This window comes from Oncorhynchus kisutch, linkage group LG17, assembly GCF_002021735.2.
Source record: "Oncorhynchus kisutch isolate 150728-3 linkage group LG17, Okis_V2, whole genome shotgun sequence".
Lineage (NCBI taxonomy): Eukaryota > Metazoa > Chordata > Actinopteri > Salmoniformes > Salmonidae > Oncorhynchus > Oncorhynchus kisutch.
The window spans coordinates 34,409,500-34,432,009 of record NC_034190.2 but is presented as its reverse complement, the minus strand read 5'-3'; the positions used below and the strand labels follow the sequence as shown (position 1 = coordinate 34,432,009).

The 22,510-nt window shown below is 44.7% G+C and overlaps 1 protein-coding gene across 3 annotated transcripts in view; it reads right to left on the bottom strand.

Annotated features, from left to right (window-relative positions):
• Positions 1-22,510, bottom strand: part of LOC109907544 (glutamate receptor ionotropic, kainate 5) — a 99,039-nt gene that overhangs the window by 15,147 nt on the left and 61,382 nt on the right. For 2 of the 3 annotated variants that reach the window (XM_031793642.1, XM_031793643.1), the window contains exons 3-10: positions 15,064-15,225; positions 13,999-14,163; positions 12,895-12,992; positions 9,516-9,681; positions 7,139-7,317; positions 5,894-5,947; positions 3,485-3,646; positions 1,880-2,032 (exon numbers count right to left, since the gene is read on the bottom strand). In XM_031793642.1, coding sequence (XP_031649502.1) covers positions 1,880-2,032; positions 3,485-3,646; positions 5,894-5,947; positions 7,139-7,317; positions 9,516-9,681; positions 12,895-12,992; positions 13,999-14,163; positions 15,064-15,172 — 1,086 coding nt within the window. In that variant the 5' untranslated portion in view covers positions 15,173-15,225. The remainder of the gene's footprint in view (positions 1-1,879; positions 2,033-3,484; positions 3,647-5,893; positions 5,948-7,138; positions 7,318-9,515; positions 9,682-12,894; positions 12,993-13,998; positions 14,164-15,063; positions 15,226-22,510) is intronic. The other variant, XM_031793641.1, reaches the window with a different exon arrangement.

The following is a 22,510-nucleotide window of genomic DNA, read 5'->3' as shown; positions in this document are numbered from 1 at the left end:
GGGAGGGAGGGAGGGGAAGCAAGATAGAGAGAAAAACATACATTTATTATTTCAAGTAGCCAGAGAAAGAGAGAGCGGCAAATAGAGAGAAGAATTATGTGGAACCGAAAGAGAAGAGGGACAGAGGAACAGAGAGAAAGGGAGAGGGAAAGATTCAGCACAGACAAACAGACAGACAATAGCTAGGCTTGACAGTGGCGAGAAAGACAGAGAGATGTATGGCTAAAACAAAAGGCAGGCAAGCAAGACGGAGGGTGTGAAGAGAGATTCAGGATGAATTACACCCTAAAAGAGAGGAAGAACAAGAGATGCCCAAACGAGGAACAACAAAGCGGGGGAAGGATGGGGGAGAAAGGGGGAGAAGAGTGGAACCACTGCCAAAGAGAGTGTAGGAATGATGGAATGATGCGGAGAGCGAGAAAACATTGTCTGAGATGGAGAGAGATGAGGGGAGAAACAGATGGGGGGAAGATAAGAAGTGGTAGACTCCGATAGGAGGAAGGAAGGAAGGAAGGAAGGAAGGAAGGAAGGAAGGAAGGAAGGAAGGAAGGAAGGAAGGAAGGAAGGAAGGAAGGAAGGAAGGAAGGAAGGAAGGAAGGAAGGAAGGAAGGAAGGAAGGAAGGAAGGAAGGAAGGAAGGAAGGAAGGAAGGAAGGAAGGAAGGAAGGAAGGAAGGAAGGAAGGGGAGAGGAGAGGATGGAGAGAAAATAGAGAAAATACGCTGCCCAGCAGAGCGCAACAATGACGATAGGAAGAATACCATCAAGACCACAACACACACCAACCACCCTAACAGCAACAACGCCCACAAAACAAGAGCAGTGGTATACATGGCAACGACCGAAACTCCCAAAGGCAACAGGAAGGTTATAGGACAGTGCTTCAAGCTCTAATGTACTGCGAAGTGGAGCTGTGCTATTCACTAGTTAGCCTACTGGTATGGTTGGGGTAAATTCCAATCCATTTCAGTCAATTGCTCAATAATTCAGGATTCACTTCATGAATTGAACAATTCAATCACATTTATTTCATGAGCTGAAATGCCATTCATTCCGCAAATGTACTGAATTTACATGGATTTGTCCCACAACCCTTGATACTTCTGTAGTTCAGGACCAAAGGCGGCCATGTCTTAGCTAAGCATGGAATCTATTGGTACCTGACTGTTCTGTACTCAACAACATTACATTGCTGCCTTGGCAGGAGAACGAGTTGGCTAAGGTGGAAAACGCATAAATAGCTAGCCAGGCTAGTTGGGAGTGTGTTCAGTAACAGGTGAATGTACCATGCCATGTTGCATACTTCAACTAAGCGCTGGACCTATTGGGACACAACCTGTCTCTTTCCTGCAGTCAAATGACCTCATAGGTGGAATGTTATTAATCATTTTTATGATTTCATAATTAATCAACATAATTTTAAAAAACAGCAGAAGATCCGGTGTTTCTACATCAAACAGTTTTGTTATATTTCAGATTTCAGTCTTCTGGGATGTATATAATGTGTAATATTAGGAAGCAAACTCAAAATGTAATACATTTCAATTCTATATCTGACATGGCACAGGTGCCTTCTTTTTTTCAAGCCCATAACCATGTGTGTACTTAAGACTATCAAGAGACACTCTATCCTGATTTAGCCCACTGCAGGAAAAGGTTAAACAATGTTACATGGTTTCCTAGGCAAGACAGCAATCAGTTGGCTTATATGCAGGTGGCACAACTGGCTAGTTGGTACACACAGGTGAACTAACGGTTTCTGTAGTCAACAACATTACGAATCAGTTGGCTAATACAAAACGGGATAGTTGGGACAGCATTGGGACAGCGTTGGGACAGCGTTGGGACAGCGTTGGGTAAAGAGAGAGCATGTGTGGGTACCATGCGCAGGTAGTTCATCAGGCTGGTGCCGTGTTGCCAGATCTGAGGAGTGGTGCAGCTGAGCGGCTTCACTCCAATCTCCTGACTCCGGTTGAGCTCACGCACCGCCCCCACCACCACATGCACCGCATCAAACATAAGAGCCGATGACAGCTGTGGGAGAGAGAGAGAGAGAGAGAGAGAGGGAAGGGGCGAAGGGGATAGGGGGGAGGGAGGGAAGCAGAGAGTAAGAGAATAGTTGATACAAATGTGAGAGAGAGTAAGATAGATGTAGGGAGGGAGGGAAGGAAAGCGAGAGATGGAGAGAAAGATGAGAGAGGCAGGCATGAAGCTCGAGAAAGAAAGACAAAAAGAGTGAGAAACGTTGGGATAGATGTAACGCTACTCAGTCAACAAGGTGGCGCTGTGGTCTGTGCCAAATCTGTGTGATTCAATCAAACCTTAAAGGGATACTTCAGGATTTTGGATACGAGGCCTTTTATCTACTTCCTCAGAGTCAGATTAACTCGTGTATATCATTTTTATGTCTCTGTGTCTAGTATGAAGGAAGTTAGAGGTAGTTTTGCGAGCCAATGCTAACAAGTATTAGCGCAATGACTGAAAGTCTATGGGTATCGGCTAGCATGCTAGCAGATACTAATAGGATATCCATAGACTTCCAGTCATTGTGCTAACGCTAGTTAGCAGTTGCGATAAGCGAAAAGTTAGGTGTAGGTTAGCAACTTCCTTCAAACTGCACGCAGAGACATAAAAATGGTATCCATGAGTTCACCTGACTAGATAAAGAGCCTCATTGCCATAATGCCGAAGTATCCCTTTAAAAATTAATGACATCTGGTCAGGCATCAGTCAACCTGGCAGAGTGAGAATCAGCAGACTGTGAGTGACAGCATGACAATATGTGTACTTCAACTGGCAGTTTGACCGTGTAAAAAGGAATAGTGATAAAGTCTGTCAATCAGAGGGGGCTGCTGGGAGGAGCTATAGGAGAACGGGCTCATTGTAATGGCTGGATTAGAATTCATGGAACGGAGTCAAACATGTGGTTTCAATATGTTTGATGGGTTTGATACCGTTCCATTCCAGCCATTACAAAGAGCCCGTCCTCCTATAGCTCGTCCCACCAGTCCCCTCCGCTGTGTATGACTTAGAAATGTATGCATAAATGTGTGGCATTGCACGTACGAGTAAGTGTATGAGTGAGAATGTAGAACTGGATGTCATTACACTGTTATAGTATAACATATATAATACTATATCAGTATAAGTTATCATAGTCGAGAGTATACAGGTAACAGCACGTGGATAACTTAGCAGTAGGGAGAACACAAACATACTTAGCTGACCGTATATGAGTAAATTACTGTAGCAGTATATGAGTGACAGCAGTAACAGTATGTGACAGTGTATGAGAAAACGATATGAGTAACAAGTATATGAGTGCTGGTAAATAATTAGTATACGAGTGACAGTAAGACTACACAAGATATGAGTGTTTGAAGAAGAGATGAGTTACAGTTTATGAAAGAGAGTGAGTTTGAGTATGAGTGTTAGTCACAGTAATAGTGTATGAGTACAACCACATACAAGGATTCCGGTTCTCACCGACGGGCCGGGGTAGGGGCTGAGGTCACAGCCCTCCCTCCAGGACAGGTTGAGACTCCTGATGAACTCCAGGTAGAAGGGATGGCTGCTGTTGAGCATGGAGAAACCTACGATGTTGGATTGGTCATCCACCACGTCGTCCAATCGCAGCAGGGGAAAGTCCTGATTGACAAAAGAGGGGGGGGGGGTGGGGGCTTGGGAGTTAGTTTAATCGCAGCAGGAGAAAGTCCTGATTGGCACAAGAAGGTGGGAGGGGCTTGGGAGAGCTAGCTAAACCATACAGGTAGGGGAAAATGTTCATGTTTTTCCCCCTCCCCAGTCATGTCAAATAAATGATTGTTCAACAGTGAGCAGTGGAGGCTCCTCAGAGGACGAAGGGGAGGACCATCCTCCTCAGTGAATTTCACAAAAACAAAAATGGTATTACATTGAAAAAGTTACACTAAATATATTCACGTCACCAAATAATTGATTAAAACACACTGTTTTGCAATGAAGGTCTACAGGATACTCAACAGCACTCTGTAGGGTAGCACCATGGTGTAGCTGGAGGACAGCTAGCTTTCATCCTCCTCTGGGTACATTGACTTCCATACAAAACTGAGGCTCTTGGTTCCTACCCCCTTCCATAATTATGACAACTTCCGGAGGATGTCCTCCAACCTATCAGAGCTGTTGCAGCATGAACTGACACCCAATCAAAGGATCAGAGAATGAATCTAGTACTGAAAACATAAGCTACAGCTATCTAGCACTGCAGTGCATAAAATGTGGTGAGCAGTTTACTCGAAAAGAGAGAAAGACAATAGTTGAACAGTTTTGAACAAATTCATTTCTTCAAAAATGAAGGAGAAGCAAGTGAGAGAGATTGTCATTTTTTCACTTTCAGTTTCACTTACTTAGCTAGCAAATGCGGCTGGCTAGTTTAATTACTCAAACACCCGGCTCAAACAGAGGGATGCTATGTTAGCTAGTTGTCTATGACTATCCCACACAACACTGAAACTTTTCCAAGTCAAGGTAAGCTTTTGGTTTTATTAATATATTGCCTAACTGCTGACTGACTGTACAATGTAACGTTACTGCATGATTATAGCGGGTTTACTAACACATTAGTTCTATTAGCTATATTGACTAGGATGTTACTTTGGCAAATATGGGGACAATGATGTAGGCTGTGGTAGCGGTTATGACATGGTTTGGAAAGGTTTTTTCGCCTGGTCACATACAGCTGATATGTTGTTCATTGAAGTCCACAAACAAAGGGAAAAGGTGAGAGGAGGAGAGTGCATAGAGGTGAGAAAGAATGCAACGTGGCTGCTATGAAAGTGAACTGTGTTGATGCGTGATCAGGGATGTGTATTCCTTCTGCCGATTCTGTTGTAAAACGTTTCTTAAACGGAAACAAACGAAACGGGGATAAAAATGCCTGAATTTGTCCAATAGAAACTCTCATTTGCAACTGTTGGACTAATGATTACACCCTAGATAAACTAGATGCAGGCAAGAGTGTGCAAGGAGGTATTGAATGTGTCACTGTCTGTCCATGTGTCACTGTCTGTCATTGCAAAATTCTCTAGACCTGTGTGCACCTATGTTATAAACTTTCATTCATAGGCTAGTTTGTAGAAACCTCATGATGGGTATAGGGAACATTTTTGTATCATGTAGTAGCCTAAACCTATTGATGTTACATTGAACTGGGTGAATGGAATATGAACGACAGTCATCCAACAAGCTGTAATAGAAATAAGGACATGCTCATAAACAGCACTGACCGCCACTGACAGTGAGGTATGAGATAGCAGTGTGGAATAGGGGTAGTAAGTAAGTACATCTTTCTTCTCTTTAAAATAATTTTGAAATACAGCCTATCTGAAATACGGCTCTGGAAAAGTTCATTGCAGTTGGACAGCGGTAGTAACAGTTTACCACAGCATCCCACAGTAGCTGAATACACTAAGGAGACCATGGTACAATACAGGGACAGCGTTTTGGTACCGGGAGGCAGGACACCAACGGTTCCAGTTCCAGACAGTAGAGCGGCGTGCCATTCAGCTATGAAAATGAAAAGGGTCATGATTTAGAGATTTCTGGTCCCTCTCCAATGTTCAGGGAACTGCCGTTTCTCACTTGGGTGTGTGAGGCATGCGCCCTTGTAAGTACCACAGCAAAAATGCCCTGCTCTGTAGACGGGACGGGATACGATGTAGAAAATATTACTAGCTATGTAAGTCACCTCGCACAAGGGCATGCGCCAGGCACAGAAATAATGATGACAAGCGGTGCACTCCCATCATGCATTTCAGATGAGATCTGCCGCGATAGCCGTCCACAGGCCGAGCAGAGAGGATTGTGGGTAGGGTACAGAGAGGGAGGGGAGGAGAATTTTGATTGGTATGCTCTTACCATTGTGGTGAGTATGTACTTGTAAAACGCTGATGTCATCCCCAGTTCTGATGCCTGAGGGATGGAAAAGGAGAGAGGGGTGAGGGGGGGGGGCATTGTAACAGTGCTGATACACTGAATTGCACTGCACTGTGGGTGATGCAGTAACTTTATCATATGGCATTCAGGTAACAAGTTTGCTAGCTTTAGACATATGAGCAGGTGTTTGGCATGTAGAACTTTGACCGTTGAAAGCTAACATATCTGCTATTTTTGACAGTTGATTACACGTGCATACACATAGCATACGTCAACACTACATCTAGCGTTTACATAGCTTACAGTTCTGGTGCCACCAGTAGACTACAGAACAGAATAATACATCATTTCAAAGCATACATATATAATGTGCCTTCTGGCCACAATATTGAGTAGGATAAATGGTGCTGTGTGTTTTATACCGCAGAGAATGACATTGAGCTGGGCAAGGCGAACCTACATAAGGATCTGCTAAAACATGAATAATTCAGATATAGCAGATTCATAAGCAGTGCTTAAGCATTTCTTGAGTGTAATACTCATGTCAACGCCTTCAAGTAGATTAATTATATCATGGTGACATTGCTATGATACAATTATCAACTTGACATAAGCATTTATGGAATGCTTATGTGCTGCTTACAAATGTGTTATGTGTGAGTTATACATGTGTTATGAAGTCCTTATGTAGCTCTAGGTAACCTTCAAATAATGTGCTACTTGATTCTTTGAAAGATTTTAAACTGTATTATAAACTGGATAGTTCGAGCCCTGAATGCTGATTGGCTGTCATCGGTGGTATATCAGACCGTATACCACGGGTATGACAAAACAGTTATTTGTACTGCTCTAATTAGATTGTTAACCAGTTTATAATAGCAATAAGGCACCTCGGAGGTTTGTGGTAATTGGCCAGTATACCACGGCTAAGGGCTGTATCCAGGCACGTTTGCGTCATGTTTGAACAGCTGTGGTATATACGCCATACTGTATACTACACCCTCTTGGACCTTATTGCTTAAATATATAATACTAGTATATTCTGTTAAGCAGGACTTATATCCAAAGTGGCTTACAGTCATGCGTGCATATATTTTACGTACGGGTGGTCCCGAGAATCAAACCGATGCTGCTGGTATTGCAAGCGCCTTGCTCTTTCACCTGAGCTACAGAGGACCACACTGTTGTTAGTTGTCTTTGTGACTGTAGCCTGGTGAGGGTCCTGACCTTTCTGAGGATGAGATAGGAGATGGAAGCATTGGCGTCGATGATGATAGTAGCCACTTTATCGTCTCTAATCTCCTTTAGCAGGGGGGTGGGGTCCAGGCTTTCGTCCAGCATCCTAACGGACAGTGTTTCCCGGGAGATCAGGAAGCGCCGTACCAGCTCCTCCAATCGCAGCAGGCCTAGGGGGTGGAGGCGGAGCACTTCAGAGGCTTGATGAAACACATACTTTGTGATACCTCAACCAAACATTACAGAGTACTATAGCACTGTATTGCTATTTCAAAAGACATTTTGATTACTGCAACCGGAAAAACATGATATTTTGCTCTATTTCTCTGTCCCCCCCATCACTTTATATTATGCTGTGTAGTAACGTTAAATCTACTTTGGCAACCAGAAGGTAACTGTACATGTCTAGCTGGTGCTGTTAACACATATATATCTGTTACCAGTATGTTTAATCAGATATTTAGGTGAGGTGTGTAAACAAAGGTATCGTTTGAGTTACAAGAAGGATTTCTGAACGTGTTAAATTGTTTCATTTTTTCCTGAAATGAATGAGGAGGACCATCCTCCTCTTCATCCCTGGACAGAAAGTACATGTCCACCTTTACTTCCTACCCCTTTTCATAACATTCAGTGTCCAGTGAGTTACCCTATCCAGAAACGAGTCTATCACATGCCTGACCTTGATAATCTGGGCCTTGAACAGGGAACAGACAAACCAATACAGTGGCAACATAGCTGACTGGAAAATAAAACAAGAAAAACCAAGGGAAGAGGAATGAATAGACACCATTTTGCGAAAGAACATTACACAGAGCGCAGACTAGACCAGCCAAGTGGAAAATAGTGGGCTCCATAAAGAGGGAGGGTGGCGCGGACTGTTGAAAGATGCGTTCGGCACACCCAACCTTGGCCTAGACCTGAGCAGTCGAGTAGAGCAGCAGCTCATAAGTGGAAGGCATAAGCCACTATGGAGGGGAGCTGGGCTAATCCACCACCTAGACTGGCTGGGCGGCTGCACTCTGTGTGCAGGGGACACTGGAACGCAGGAGGAATGATGGGAGGGTGATAGAGGGGTTGTATGAATGGCTCCAGGCTACTGGAGTACTCTTGTACAGTTCAGGGTCTTTGTTGGAGTTGTATTATTTGAAGAGAGGAGCATCAGACCAATGCAAAATGATACGCACTACTGCTCTGCTGAAGCTTCAGGGGCATCGGCTGTACGCTGACAAGTCTAAAGCGTCAAAACATACACACAATACATGAACCTCAACAGATAGCTATGTGTAACAGTATAGCTTCCGTCCCTCTCCTCGCCCCTACCTGGGCTCGAACCAGGGACCCTCTGCACACATCAACAACTGACACCCAACAAAGCATCGTGACCCGTCGCGCCACAAAAGCCGCGGCCCTTGCTGAGCAAGGGGAACAACTACTTCAAGGTCTCCAAGCTAGTGACGTCACCGATTGAAACGCTATTAGCGCGCACCACCGCTAACTAGCTAGCCATTTCACACCGGTTACATATTCACTACTTGAAGCTACTTGGACTACTTGAACCTGCTAAATAAAGGATTACATGAGCATGGAGGCGGCAGGTAGCCTAGCGGTTAAGAGTGTTGGGCCAGTAACCGAAAGGTCACTGGTTTGAATTCCCGAGCCGACTAGGTGAAAAATCTGTCGATGTGTCCTTAAGCAAGGCTCTTAACCCTAATTGCTCATGTTAGTCGCTCTGGATAAGAGCATCTGCTAAATGACTCAAATGTAAACATGCACCTTGAGGAAAACAGCAACGCAGGGCATCTCATTTGACAACGTATACAATGTATAATTTCTTATACACTCTCCACGCTCACACAGGTGATACTGCAACAATAATCAAGGTCTAGAAGCATGAGACAAATGCAGTATCAAACATCCTGCACTCACACTCAACCTTTGTTCAGATCAAACCGTAACCGTGGAGAGTTGATGTATGGAGGTAAAGGAAGTAGACTGTACACTCTTAGAAAAAAGGGTTCCAAAAGGGTTCTTCAGGTGTCCCCCTAGGAGAACCCTTTTTGGTTCCAGGTAGAACCACTTTTGGTTACAGGTAGAACCCTTTGTGGTTCCATGTAAAATATTCTGTGGAAAGGGTTCTACATGGAACCAAAAAGGGTTCTTCAAAAGGTTCTCCCATGGGGACAGCCAAAGGACCATTTTAGGTTCGAGATAGCACCATTTTGTTTCCAGATAGAACACTTTTGGGTTCCATGTAGAATCCTTTCCACAAAATGTGTACGTAGGGAAATATTGTTGTACGGAATTCTACAAGTAGGGAACTATAGGAACATGCATGCAGTATCAGACAACCTGAGGCATATACACTCACACTCTGCCTTGGCGCATATGAGGCTGGCGGTGGGGTAGCTGAAAGAGCGGAGGATGGCCCCAATAGCCAGGCTCAGGTCCTCGTTGCTGGGGTAGAGACTGACCGAGGCGAAGCGGAGGTATGGGAGTTTGGGCGTCTCCTCCGGGCCCACCTTCACATGAGGGATCTGAGACAGCAGGCAACAAAAGGCATTATAACTGCTCTTTTAGGCATCATGAATCGATCATGGGAAGTGTGCACAATTGTTTATGTGAGTATGTTATAAATGATGTATGACGTATGATGATAATGGATTATTATTATCATACTTGTGTATACTATAATAAGCAAAATTATTATTATCATATCATACACAAAGAGTAAAGGAAGGGAGATGAAGGGGTTGGGTTTAAAGGCCCAGTGCAGTCAAAATGATGTTTTCCTGTGTTTTGTATCATATTGTACAACAGCTGATGAAACTAACACTGTAAAAAGTGGGAAAACATTTGATCGGGGATATTTCCTGATAGTTGCTGGTTGAAGATACAATCTACACAAGACCTTCTAAATTAACAGGTTTTGCATGGGTGGAGTTGTTTGCATGCCTGGTGCCATCACCAGGCAGTATACGTTCATATAGACCAATAACAAAGAGAGTTTAACATGCTTAACGTGCTTCTACACCTGCATTGCTTGCTGTTTGGGGTTTTAGGCTGGGTTTCTGTACAGCACTTTGAGATATCAGCTGATGTACGAAGGGCTATATAAATAAATTTGATTTGATTCGATTTGATTTAAGACTTCTGCCAATAACAGCTAGTTTTCAGATGACATATCTCTACCCCTGTCCCCCGTCACTCAGACCACTCCCAGACAGTCTTAGCAAAATTCTTGCTTGAGAACTATTACAGCAAGGTAATAATTTGATATTGATATTTTAAAAAATGGCTGCATTTGGGAGTTTAAGCATTCAAGCTTTTACCCTGGACATTATTATCATGCACTGTCCATCACATTGACATATTCAACCCAATTCAACCCAAACAAAGCAAAAGCTGTTGATATACTGGTATTTCATCCATAGATGGTAAACAGGCTCTATTTTCTTCACATTTGCATTTTCTTCCTATTGCGAGATTTTAAACCCTTGTTTGACTTCATCTGGCTAAGGGCCAGGTCTGAATTGTTTCGCCCCTGGGATGAAATGCTGCTTGGCCCGTACTGAAATTAAATCTAATGTGAAAATGCCTGAAGAGATTTCCATTGGTAGATGATTGACAGCATCCCATTGCAGATTTAAATGACGAGAGATCGTAATCTAACCACGGTTTAAGACTGATTCATTATCATAGCTAATGAAAGAAGGAGTATTAACCAGGTTAAATCTCTGCATGACCAAAGTGTGACCATGCAGGTTCGAACTGAATGAGCCACAGTTAACTCATTACAGAGTTCACTAAACTACGACCGAGAGAGAGGTCAGAGAGGACATTTCCTAGAGTGATGTGGGCTGTATCCCAACATGAACTGTTTCCACGTCTCCTCTCCCTAACATCAACTGACCTGAAAGGACATAAAACATATGCCATTTTAGCAGAGGCTTTTATCCAAAGCAAACACAATCATTAAGTTTGCTAACAACACGACAGTGGTAGGCCTGATCACCGACAATTATGAGACAGCCAGGACAACAACCTCTCCCTCAATGTGATCAAGACAAAGGAGCTGATCATGGACTACAGGAAAAGGTGGGCCGAACAGGACCCCATTAACATCTACGGGGCTGTAGTGGAGCAGGTCGAGAGTTTCAAGTTCCTTGGTGTCCTCACCAACGAACCATCATGGTTCAAACACACCAAGACAGTCGTGAAGAGTGCACGACAAAACCTTTTCCCCCTCAGGAGACTGAAAAGATTTGTCATGGGTCCCCAGATCCTCAAAAAGTTCTACAGCTGCACCATCGAGAGCATCCTGACCAGTTGCATCACCACCTGATATGGCAACTGCTCGGCATCTGACCGTAAGGCGCTACAGAGGGTAGTGCGTACGGCCCAGTACATCACTGGGGCCAAGATTCCTGCCATCCAGGACCTATATAATAGGCGGTGTCAGAGGAAAGCCCATAAAATTGTCAGAGACTCCAGTCACCCCAGTCATAGACTGTTGTCTCTGCTACCGCAAGGCGAGTGGTACCGGAGCACCAAGTCTAGGTCCAAAAGGCTCCTTAACAGCTTCTACCCCCAAGTCATAAGACTGCTGAACAATTAATCAAATGGCCACCGGATTATTTACATTGATTCCCTTATTATTGTGTTACTTTTTATTATTTTTTACTTTAGTTTATTTGGTAAATATTTTCATAACTCTTTTGATCTGCACTGTTGGTTAATGGATGTAAATAAGCATTTCACGGTAAGGTCTACACTTGTTGTATTTGGCTCATGTGACAAATAAAGTTTGATTTGAATTTATAGCAGTGCTACATACAGTCACCAGCCAGTTTATTAGGTACACCAACCGTTCATGAAAATGGATTGCTCCTACAGACAGTGAGTCACGTGGCCTTGGCTTGCTATATAAAGCAGGCAGACAGGCATCCAGGCATCCAGTTACTGTTCAGTTGAACGTTAGAATGGGCAAAACAAGTGACCTAAGAAACTTTGAGCGTGGTATGATTGTTGGTGCCAGGCACGACAGTTCCAGTATCTCAGAGACTGCCACCGTCTCGGGCTTTTCACGCACAACAGTGTCTAAGGTTTACCGAGAATGGTGCGACAAACAAAAAACATCTAGTCAGCGGCAGTCCCGTGGGCGAAAACAGCTCCTTGTCACAGATGGGCTATTGCAACATCCGAACACACCAAGTTCCACACCTTTCAGCTAAAAACAAGAAGAAGCGGCTCCAGTGGGCACGCAATCACAAACATTCCCTGGAACTTGACAGTGAGTTCAGTTTACTAGAGTGTCCTGGTTAGTCCCCAGACCTCAACCCAATAGAGCATAATGGGATGAGATGGAACGGGCTGTTAGCAGCATAAATGTACCACCGTCCAATCTGCAGCAACTGTGTGATGCCATCGCGTCAGCATGGACCAACATCCCTGTGTAACTTTTCTGACACCTTGTAGAATACACCCAGAATAATTCAGGCTGTTCTGGAGGCAAAGGGTGGTCTGACCCGGTACTAGATGGGTGTACCTAATAATCTGAGAGAACACTTCCTTAATAAGTAAACCCCAGCAGGATAGGTATAAACAAAATGTCCGAAACCTATCCAGTCCTTTCAATGATTGGTAATCATCCAGTAAGCAGACAAGTAGTGGAGTAGTGGTTTATGGGAGTTTGGGGATATAGTATGAGTAGCAGTGTGAATGTGGTTTAGAGGACATAGCTAGCTCACCTCCTTCTCTCCACAGATGTGACTGACAGTTGACCCTGAGGCAGGACTGGAGGCGGGGCCAATCACAGAGACCACCCCCTTTGGCAATATCTGACACACTGAGACAGAGGGGAGATAGAGAGGAGAGACAGACAGCAGCGAGATGGGGGGGGGGGGAGAGAAACGAGGGGACAGACAGACAGAGACAGACAGACACAGACAGACACACGGACACGGACAGACAGGAGGGAATGAGAAAGGGGGGAATTAGTAAGGAGAGATTATTCACCAGCAAGACGGAGGTCCAGTTCTGGACAAGGTCCAGTTCTGTCTCTGTCCAGTTCTTGGATGATATATCAAATTAAGAGTCAATGCTGGACACTTTTGATTAATTGTAGCCATAATGGCAATCTGAATCCACACTCTGTCTATTGGAGATGAGTGTTAATATTCTGTTCAGAAAACCTCCACGGCTCTCCCAGATCCGAGACAGATCAGCAATGTGTGTGTGTGTGTATCAGTGGAGGCTGTTGAGGGGAGGAAAGGGCACAATAATGCCTGGAACGGAGTAAATGGAATGGCATCAAACCATGTATTTGATACCATTCCACCAATTCCGCTCCAGCCATTACCACACAAGCCCGTCCTCCCCAATTAAGGTGCCACCAACCTCCTGTGGTGTGTATGTGTGTGTGAGTGTGTTTGCACGTGAATACTTGCAGGTCACTCACTGTTTAAAGAGCAACTGTTAACACCCACTACCATATTGCCTCCCTTTGTGATGGTGGGAGTACAAAAGGCTATGACGTGAAAAATAATGATCTCGGACACACACACTTAGCTTCCTCGGTCGATTCGTCCTTCTCCAAGACAATGACTTCTGTCAGCGGTACACTGTGAGTGTGTGAGTGTATGTCGGTGTAACTCATGTGATGAGTAACCTTGCCTGGGATCAGAAGACATGCATTAGCTCCTCTGAGATAATGTATTGTTTTTAGCACAGAGGGCTAACAGTCTTGTGGCACTCAGGAGATCTTGGTTTGAACCCATTCTGTCAAATTTGAATGAATAAAATGTCTATCCAGCTCAATTGAGAAAATAGTGGTTTGTACTGATCATGCTTACTGGTATCGGTGGTGTCGTACTGTGAGTCCTTCTGCAGCTCGAAGATGTCCACCTCCACCCGGGCTCTGGACTGGCCCTCAAAAATACTGTTAATGTTCTCCCTGGCCAGGGCCAGCGCTAGCCGCTCCCCTCGCCCACACACCGACTGGTCGTCCAAAATGGCCGCTGGGGGGATAAATAGAACGATAGAAAGACAGACGAGAAGATAAAGGAGCATGAAAAACCAGACCCGGGGGCAGATGGATTCAAATCCACTGTTGGGTTTTGTGATTCCTTTCAAAGTAAGTCTATCTGATCTATGTTCCAATGAGGCTGACCTTTTGACTAACATTCAACCCATCTGCAAAATGGATACCAGGGGTGAGTCACAGAGAATCACACGGACTAGAGACATTTTCAAGGAAAGGTTATTCAGGGGGAAAACTGGACAACCTGTCATCTGACATTTAGGACGATCACTGAATGATGATCACATCGGTGAAGTCAGCGAGATGTACATAACCAAATGAGTTCATAAATGATCCTATCATCCTTATGGTAACGATCCTTGTTTACATTACAATTACTGAGGAATGAGGCATTCTCTGATCCAAGCCTTATCTTCCTGATCTTCAATTAGCCTACAGTATGCGTATCCATGGAGACATTGATAGAACATTGTACTGTGAACTGTACTGTACTGCAGCTTCCTGTGTTACCAGACACTCTTACTGACACTCTTACTGAGAGTTGTGACTGCTTCGCGTGATGTATTGTTGTCTCTACCTCCTTGCCCTTTGTGCCGTTGTCTGTGCCCAATAATGTTTGTACCACGTTGTGTGCTGCTACCATGTTGTGCTGCTACCATGTTGTTGTCATGTTGTGTTGCTACCATGCTGTGTTTTCATGTGTCACTACCATGCTATGTTGTTGTCTTAGGTCTCTCTTTATGTAGTGTTGTCGTGGCTCTCTTGTCGTGTGTTCTGTCCTATTAGTCGTGTGTTCTATTACATTCTACATTTGACATCCCATTTATGATATAGCCCATTTGGACTTTGTGGCTGTGGTAACTAGTAGAAATCCCACCCATTCTGACGGAGGAGAGTGCGGGAGCCTGGGTGAAAGAGAGCGGGGCCATGGTCAGCAACAGTAAGAGGAAGTAAATCGACAGCAGCAGCGCTGGCAGAGCCGGCATCTTCCACTACTCCTCATGGAGAACGGTCTTCTGGCTGCCTGGTCCACCACCTGCTGGATGGGAGGACTCATTATAACATAACATACAACTATATGACATAATATATGGCTGGAGCTAAGTGATATAATACACACCTGACTAGGGGAGAATCTCAGTTGCGTACTCCTCGCATCCTCTCTCCTCGCCTCCTTAAAATCCATTGGATGAACAAGCCAGAGGCCCCTCCCCTCTGACCTTCTACTCCAATGGGTCCTTGCTACTCGAAGGAGGTGAGGAGAGAGGACGTGTGGAGTACGTCATTGAGATGCTCCCCAGGACTTCATGTCTATATTTCAGAGGTAAGGAGGCAACACACACACAGATAGGTCCCACTCACATAGAAACTCACATGGTTACCAGAATTAGTCACCCAAGGAAAACTTAAAGAGCACAAAGCGAGCACAAAGAAATAGGGGAAGCCAGGAGAGAGAGAGAAATGGAGCGAGAGAAAAAAGGAGAGATAAAGGTGTCGAAAAATAGGATAATTAGTTGGGGAGGGATGGCAAAATGTGTAAAAAATCTTCAAAGTAGATTACAGCTACAGTAGTGAGATTTAAGGAGTGCCGGCATAACTGAACACAGGATGTAGCCACAGGGTAAAACAAATCTAATATCGTTCCATCACATCCCATAACTTCATCTGTACTCTGGACAGCGAGTTGTTTTGTCAACTGTCTGATTTGTTACCCCTGCTAAATGCTTATTTGTCCTGACAAGGACACGCCTTCCTGCGTGCATTTAAACTGGATTCCAAAAATAATTTGAATTGAAAGAGTTGAGTAGGACAGGCTGACGAGGCAAGAGGCTGAGGAGTGCGAGAGAGTGAGATGAGCGGTAATAGATAAAGAAAGCGAATGGAGCTAATATTGGAGGAAGAGAGAGAGAGAGCACACGAGACAGCTGCACTGAGTGACAGAAAATATAGTAGGAATAGACACGGTACAAATTGTAGGAGAAAATGAGAAATGGTGCCTGGTAGAAATAAATATTATAATGATCCTAATTAATTAGGATCTTCCGCTAGGCTATAAGTGGTGCCATGTAGTGAGCCTGCTGTTCCAGTACACTGCTACAAAACACAGCACCTCTGGGTGCGTTAGCTTAAAGAGGCAATCTTAGATTGCCACATCCATTTTTTGGGGACTTTTAAATTAATGATACATATAGCCATTGAGTCTTGAAGAGTAGAACTTCTAAACGTCTCATGAGCTTAGTTAAACTGTCATACCCCATCAGAACCCAAAATATATCCTTTGTTTACAGAACATGGTCAGAACTGTGTTGATCGATGGTGAGTCCTTGCATCCATAGCTCTGTCTATGAATTTGAGTGGTTACAGATCACCAGACCCATCCCTCAGCTATTCACAAAAACAGTGGTGGTGTGGTGGCTTTGCTATTGTTTGAACTGCAGATTACCCCTATAAAATCAAGAGGGGATTACAAACGACGAGTTACTTTCCTACGAATAAAATGGCAAATATCAACATGGAGTTTTCTCATCGTTAAATCTTATCTGAAAGCTCTTTACCATGTTAAACAATATGGTCCTGATAAAAAAAATCTGCCTCACATTATTTCTGCTGCTTTGAAAGTGTTTTTTGGTCCAGTTTAAAGAGGCTTAAAAAACGAAAGACTCGAGTTAACATTAGCTCTGCCTTTCAAGTAAAAAGTAGTTGCCATAAACTATTCTAATGTGGAGGAAGATAGCCTCGCAAATACTGAAAGATACGAAGGAAAGTTATTTTCTTGTTTTTTTTAAAGGGGTGCATCAGCTTTAATTTTGAAAGTAAATTGTGGCTTCTATCAATGTAATTGTCTGCATCATTTCCAATCCCCCATACATCTTTTTTAAAATAAATATATTGTGGCAGACGGCAGGGAGAGGTGAGGGGAGTGGTTATTGAGGGGAGATTTCTTGCAGGTCGCTGGCTCCACCCCCAAGCCTTATATGGTCTTCCTGCCCCAACGAAGCGAGGCTGTGGACGTTAAGCCAGGGAGTGCTTGGGGATAAAGGAAGAAGCAGTCTGCACAAAGGGGCAGAGTAAGGAGAGAACAAAGTGCTATATGAAGAGTAGGAGAAGAGAGAACAATATCTGTGTGATTACCCATTGTGACCTGGACTGTCGGACTACACCCCTTGGGTACAGGACCAGATTGGCTAAGGACCCGAGTGTGAGGATTACCCCTGGAAAATGGAACAAACAACGAGAACGGCTTGTGGCCTGTGAGGTGATTGGTGAATTCCCCCTTCTTCCCCAGTGTACCAAAATCCCTAATAAACTCCCTATTTGCATTCTAGTTGTGCTACTGGTGCATATTTTGTTATTGAATTAGGTGATGTGGAAACCCCACACCCTTGATATATATATAAGTTTGGACACACCTACTCATTCCAGGGTTTTTCTTTATTTTTACTATTTTCTACATAGTAGAATAATAGTGAAGACATAAAAACTATGAAATAACACATATAGAATCAAAAACCAAAAAAGTGTTAAACAAATCAATATAAATTTGAGATTCTTCAAAGTAGCCTTTGACAGCTTTGCACACTCTTGGCATTCTCTCAACCAGTTTCACCTGGAATGCTTTTCCAACAGTCTTGAAGGAGCACTTGTTGGCTGCTTTTCCTTCACTCTGTGGTCCAACTCATCTCAATTGGGTTGATGATTGTGGAGGCCAGATCATCTGATGCAGCCTCCAACACTCTTTTACATACTGTATGCCATCTGCCCATTACAGTTGAAACCGGGCTTCATTCGTGAAGAGCACACTACTCCAGCATGCCAGTGACCATCGAAGGTGGGCATTTTCCCACTGAAGTCGGCTATGACACCGAACTCCAGTCAGGTCAAGACCCTGGTGAGGACAACAAGCACGCAGATGAGCTTCCCTGAGAAGGTTTCTGACAGTTCAAAATTCTTTGGTTGTGCAAACCCACAGTTTCATCTACTGTCCGAGTGGCTGGTCTCAGATAATCCCACAGGTGAAGAAGCCGGATGTGGAGGTCCTGGGCTGTCATGGTTACACATGGTCGGTCTGTGGTTGTGAGGCCGGTGGGGCGTCCTGCCAAATTCTCTAAAACAACGGAGGCGGCTTATGGTGGAGAAATTAACATTCTGCAGTCAGCTTGCAAATTGCTAGTTCCCTCAAACCTTGACCTCTGTGGAATTGTGTTGTGTGACAAGACTTCACATTTTAGAGTGGCCTTTTATTGTCCCCAGCACAAGGTGGACCTGTGTAATGTAAAGATAATGACGTTTAATCAGCTTTTTGATATGCCACACCTGTCAAGTGAATGGATTATCTTGGCGAAGAAGAACTGCTCACTAACAAGGATGTAAACAAAATTGCACATTTTAGAGTGGCCTGTTATTGTTCCTAGCAGAAAGTGCACCTGTGTAAAGAATATTTTATTTAATCTCATGAAACATATGGGACCAACATTTTACATGTTGTGTTTATATTTCTGTTCAGTATAAACTCCATTCTTAGTTTATCAAAAGCCTTTTTAAAGTCAGCTATGAATACCAGGCTTGGTTTCCCAGATATTTCATAGTGTTCTTTTGTTTCCAGTACTTGCCTTATATTATCTCCACTGTATCATCCATGTAAAAAACCTTTCTGATTAGGATGAATAATATCCGACAATACCTTTTTAATTCTATGCGCTATGCATTTTGCCAATTTTTTTTTGTGGCACAACACTTAAGTGTAAAGGGCCTCCAATTTTTTTTATGGACTGGATCTTTATATATTTTTTCTTGGCCAGGTTGCAGTTGCAAATGAGAACTTGTTCTCAACTATCCTACCTGGAGGAAAAAAAATAAAAAATAATGTTTACCACCCTGAGTCCTGAATTAGTAATAGTGAAATAAAACCTGGTTGAGTATCTGATAATCTACCATTTTTACAGGAGTGGTTAAAACAATAACAAACCTTTTTTGAGTACATCAAAAAAGGTTTGATATGCCTCCAGGCTGTGTACCTCACGGCTGGTATGTCAGCCCTGGAGTTAAAGGCTTTAATTGCATCAAGTTCCACCTCTGTAATTTGGCCTTCACATGAATCTTTCTGTACAGCGTTATTTGTACATTATTAATAGAAATGAACTTTGGTTAGTGGAAATGGAGGAAACTGAAATGAAAACTTATTCTTAAAGTTCTTTGGTCCCTCTTTCAAAATATTGTTTAGTGAATGGGGCATTTTTCCCCATAGTCCATCCAGTACGCTTAATAAAAAAATAAAAAATTACACTTAATCTCTCTTAAACAAGTTCCTCTAACTTATTCTGTGCCTATATGGTACAGTTTTTATTGTTATCTATCTGTACTATTAGTCCCTCAATGTCCTTTGCGAATATTAACTCTTTTTTCCTAAATTGCTTTTGTTTTAAAGATGAGTAATTATCAATTGCCTCTAAAGGCCAAGCAACAAGGGGATCTTGCTGTACCTATGGTATGTTGGAAAAAGTCAGTTATACATTTTTTGGGTCTAGTCAAAAAAATGTTTTTATCCAATAGGCTTTGATTAAATGTCCAATATCCTCTCCCACATGGAGATTCTGTAAGAGCAAATTTGACCCCTATCAACAATTTTAAGAATTACATAATTTAATCAAGATGACTTGGATATTTAAGCCTCCATACTGTATATCCACTCATTCCAATATATCCATGATATTCGTGCATGAGGTTGATAGGAAACCACATTATAAACTATCAGGGGTCAACATAAGACCCCGATGCAAACTGTTGAAGTAACACTGTTTATTGTAGCAAACAGGGGCAGACAAAGACAGGTCAAGGCAGGCAGGGGTCGAGAAATCCAGGGTAAGGCAAAGGTACAGGACGGCAGGCGGACTCAGGGTCAGGGACAGGCAGGGGTCGAGAAATCCAGGGTAAGGCAAAGGTACAGGACGGCAGGCGGACTCAGGGTCAGGGACAGGCAGGGGTCGAGAAATCCAGGGTAAGGCAAAGGTACAGGACGGCAGGCGGACTCAGGGTCAGGGACAGGCAGGGGTCGAGAAATCCAGGGTAAGGCAAAGGTACAGGACGGCAGGCGGACTCAGGGTCAGGGACAGGCAGGGGTCGAGAAATACAGGGTAAGGCAAAGATACAGGACGGCAGGCGGACTCAGGGTCAGGGACAGGCAGGGGTCGAGAAATCCAGGGTAAGGCAAAGGTAGAGGACGGCAGGCGGACTCAGGGTCAGGGACAGGCAGGGGTCGAGAAATCCAGGGTAAGGCAAAGGTACAGGACGACAGGCGGACTCAGGGTCAGGGACAGGCAGGGGTCGAGAAATCCAGGGTAAGGCAAAGGTACAGGACGGCAGGCGGACTCAGGGTCAGGGACAGGCAGGGGTCGAGAAATCCAGGGTAAGGCAAAGGTACAGGACGGCAGGCGGACTCAGGGTCAGGGACAGGCAGGGGTCGAGAAATCCAGGGTAAGGCAAAGGTACAGGACGGCAGGCGGACTCAGGGTCAGGGACAGGCAGGGGTCGAGAAATCCAGGGTAAGGCAAAGGTACAGGACGGCAGGCGGACTCAGGGTCAGGGACAGGCAGGGGTCGAGAAATCCAGGGTAAGGCAAAGGTACAGGACGGCAGGCGGACTCAGAGTCAGGGACAGGCAGGGGTCGAGAAATCCAGGGTAAGGCAAAGGTACAGGACGGCAGGCGGACTCAGGGTCAGGGACAGGCAGGGGTCGAGAAATCCAGGGTAAGGCAAAGGTACAGGACGGCAGGCGGACTCAGGGTCAGGGACAGGCAGGGGTCGAGAAATCCAGGGTAAGGCAAAGGTACAGGACGGCAGGCGGACTCAGGGTCAGGGACAGGCAGGGGTCGAGAAATCCAGGGTAAGGCAAAGGTACAGGACGGCAGGCGGACTCAGGGTCAGGGACAGGCAGGGGTCGAGAAATCCAGGGTAAGGCAAAGGTACAGGACGGCAGGCGGACTCAGGGTCAGGGACAGGCAGGGGTCGAGAAATCCAGGGTAAGGCAAAGGTACAGGACGTCAGGCGGACTCAGGGTCAGGGACAGGCAGGGGTCGAGAAATCCAGGGTAAGGCAAAGGTACAGGACGGCAGGCGGACTCAGGGTCAGGGACAGGCAGGGGTCGAGAAATCCAGGGTAAGGCAAAGGTACAGGACGGCAGGCGGACTCAGGGTCAGGGACAGGCAGGGGTCGAGAAATCCAGGGTAAGGCAAAGGTACAGGACGGCAGGCGGACTCAGGGTCAGGGACAGGCAGGGTTCAGTAAACCAGAGGTGGAGCAAAGGTAGAGGACGACAGGCAGGCTCAGGGTCAGGGACAGGCAGGGTTCAGTAAACCAGAGGTGGAGCAAAGGTAGAGGATGACAGGCGGACTCAGGGTCAGGGACAGGCAGGGTTCAGTAAACCAGAGGTGGAGCAAAGGTAGAGGACGGCAGGCGGACTCAGGGTCAGGGACAGGCAGGGTTCAGTAAACCAGAGGTGGAGCAAAGGTAGAGGACGACAGGCAGGCTCAGGGTCAGGGACAGGCAGGGTTCAATAAACCAGAGGTGGAGCAAAGGTAGAGGACGACAGGCAGGCTCAGGGTCAGGGACAGGCAGGGTTCAGTAAACCAGAGGTGGAGCAAAGGTAGAGGACGACAGGCAGGCTCAGGGTCAGGGACAGGCAGGGTTCAGTAAACCAGAGGTGGAGCAAAGGTAGAGGACGACAGGCAGGCTCAGGGTCAGGAAAGGCAAAGGTCAAACCGGGAGGACTAGCAAAGAGAGGCCAGGAAACGAAATGAGCTGACAGGAAAAACTCTGGTAAGCTTGAACGAACAAGACGAACTGGCAACAAGCAGACAGAGAACACAGGTATAAATACACAGGGGATAATAGGGAAGATGGGCGACACCTGGAGAGGGGTGGAGACAAGCACAAGGACAGGTGAAGCAGATCAGGGCATGACATTTATGATTCATTGAGTTATTTAAAACTGTATTATATTCTCCCACCATAATAATAGAGTCTTGTATTGCTTGTAGGCTTGATAAATTATTATATTTTCAAAGCAGCATGGATCATCATTATTTGGACCTTATAGTTTAATGAGCTAAATATGTTTATGGTCCAATAACATATTTAAAAGAATCCATCCGGATCAATTGTTAGTCTGTTGGGTAATGGGACTTAATACCGTCCCTAAATATAGAATATTCGCATTATATTCCTGGGGGATAAGACGGTTTTGTTTTGCTTAGCCGGCATCATGGAGCCGTCTTGCTGACTCAAATGCTATAATGACATGGTAATCCTTTCATTTAGCCCGAGGCACAT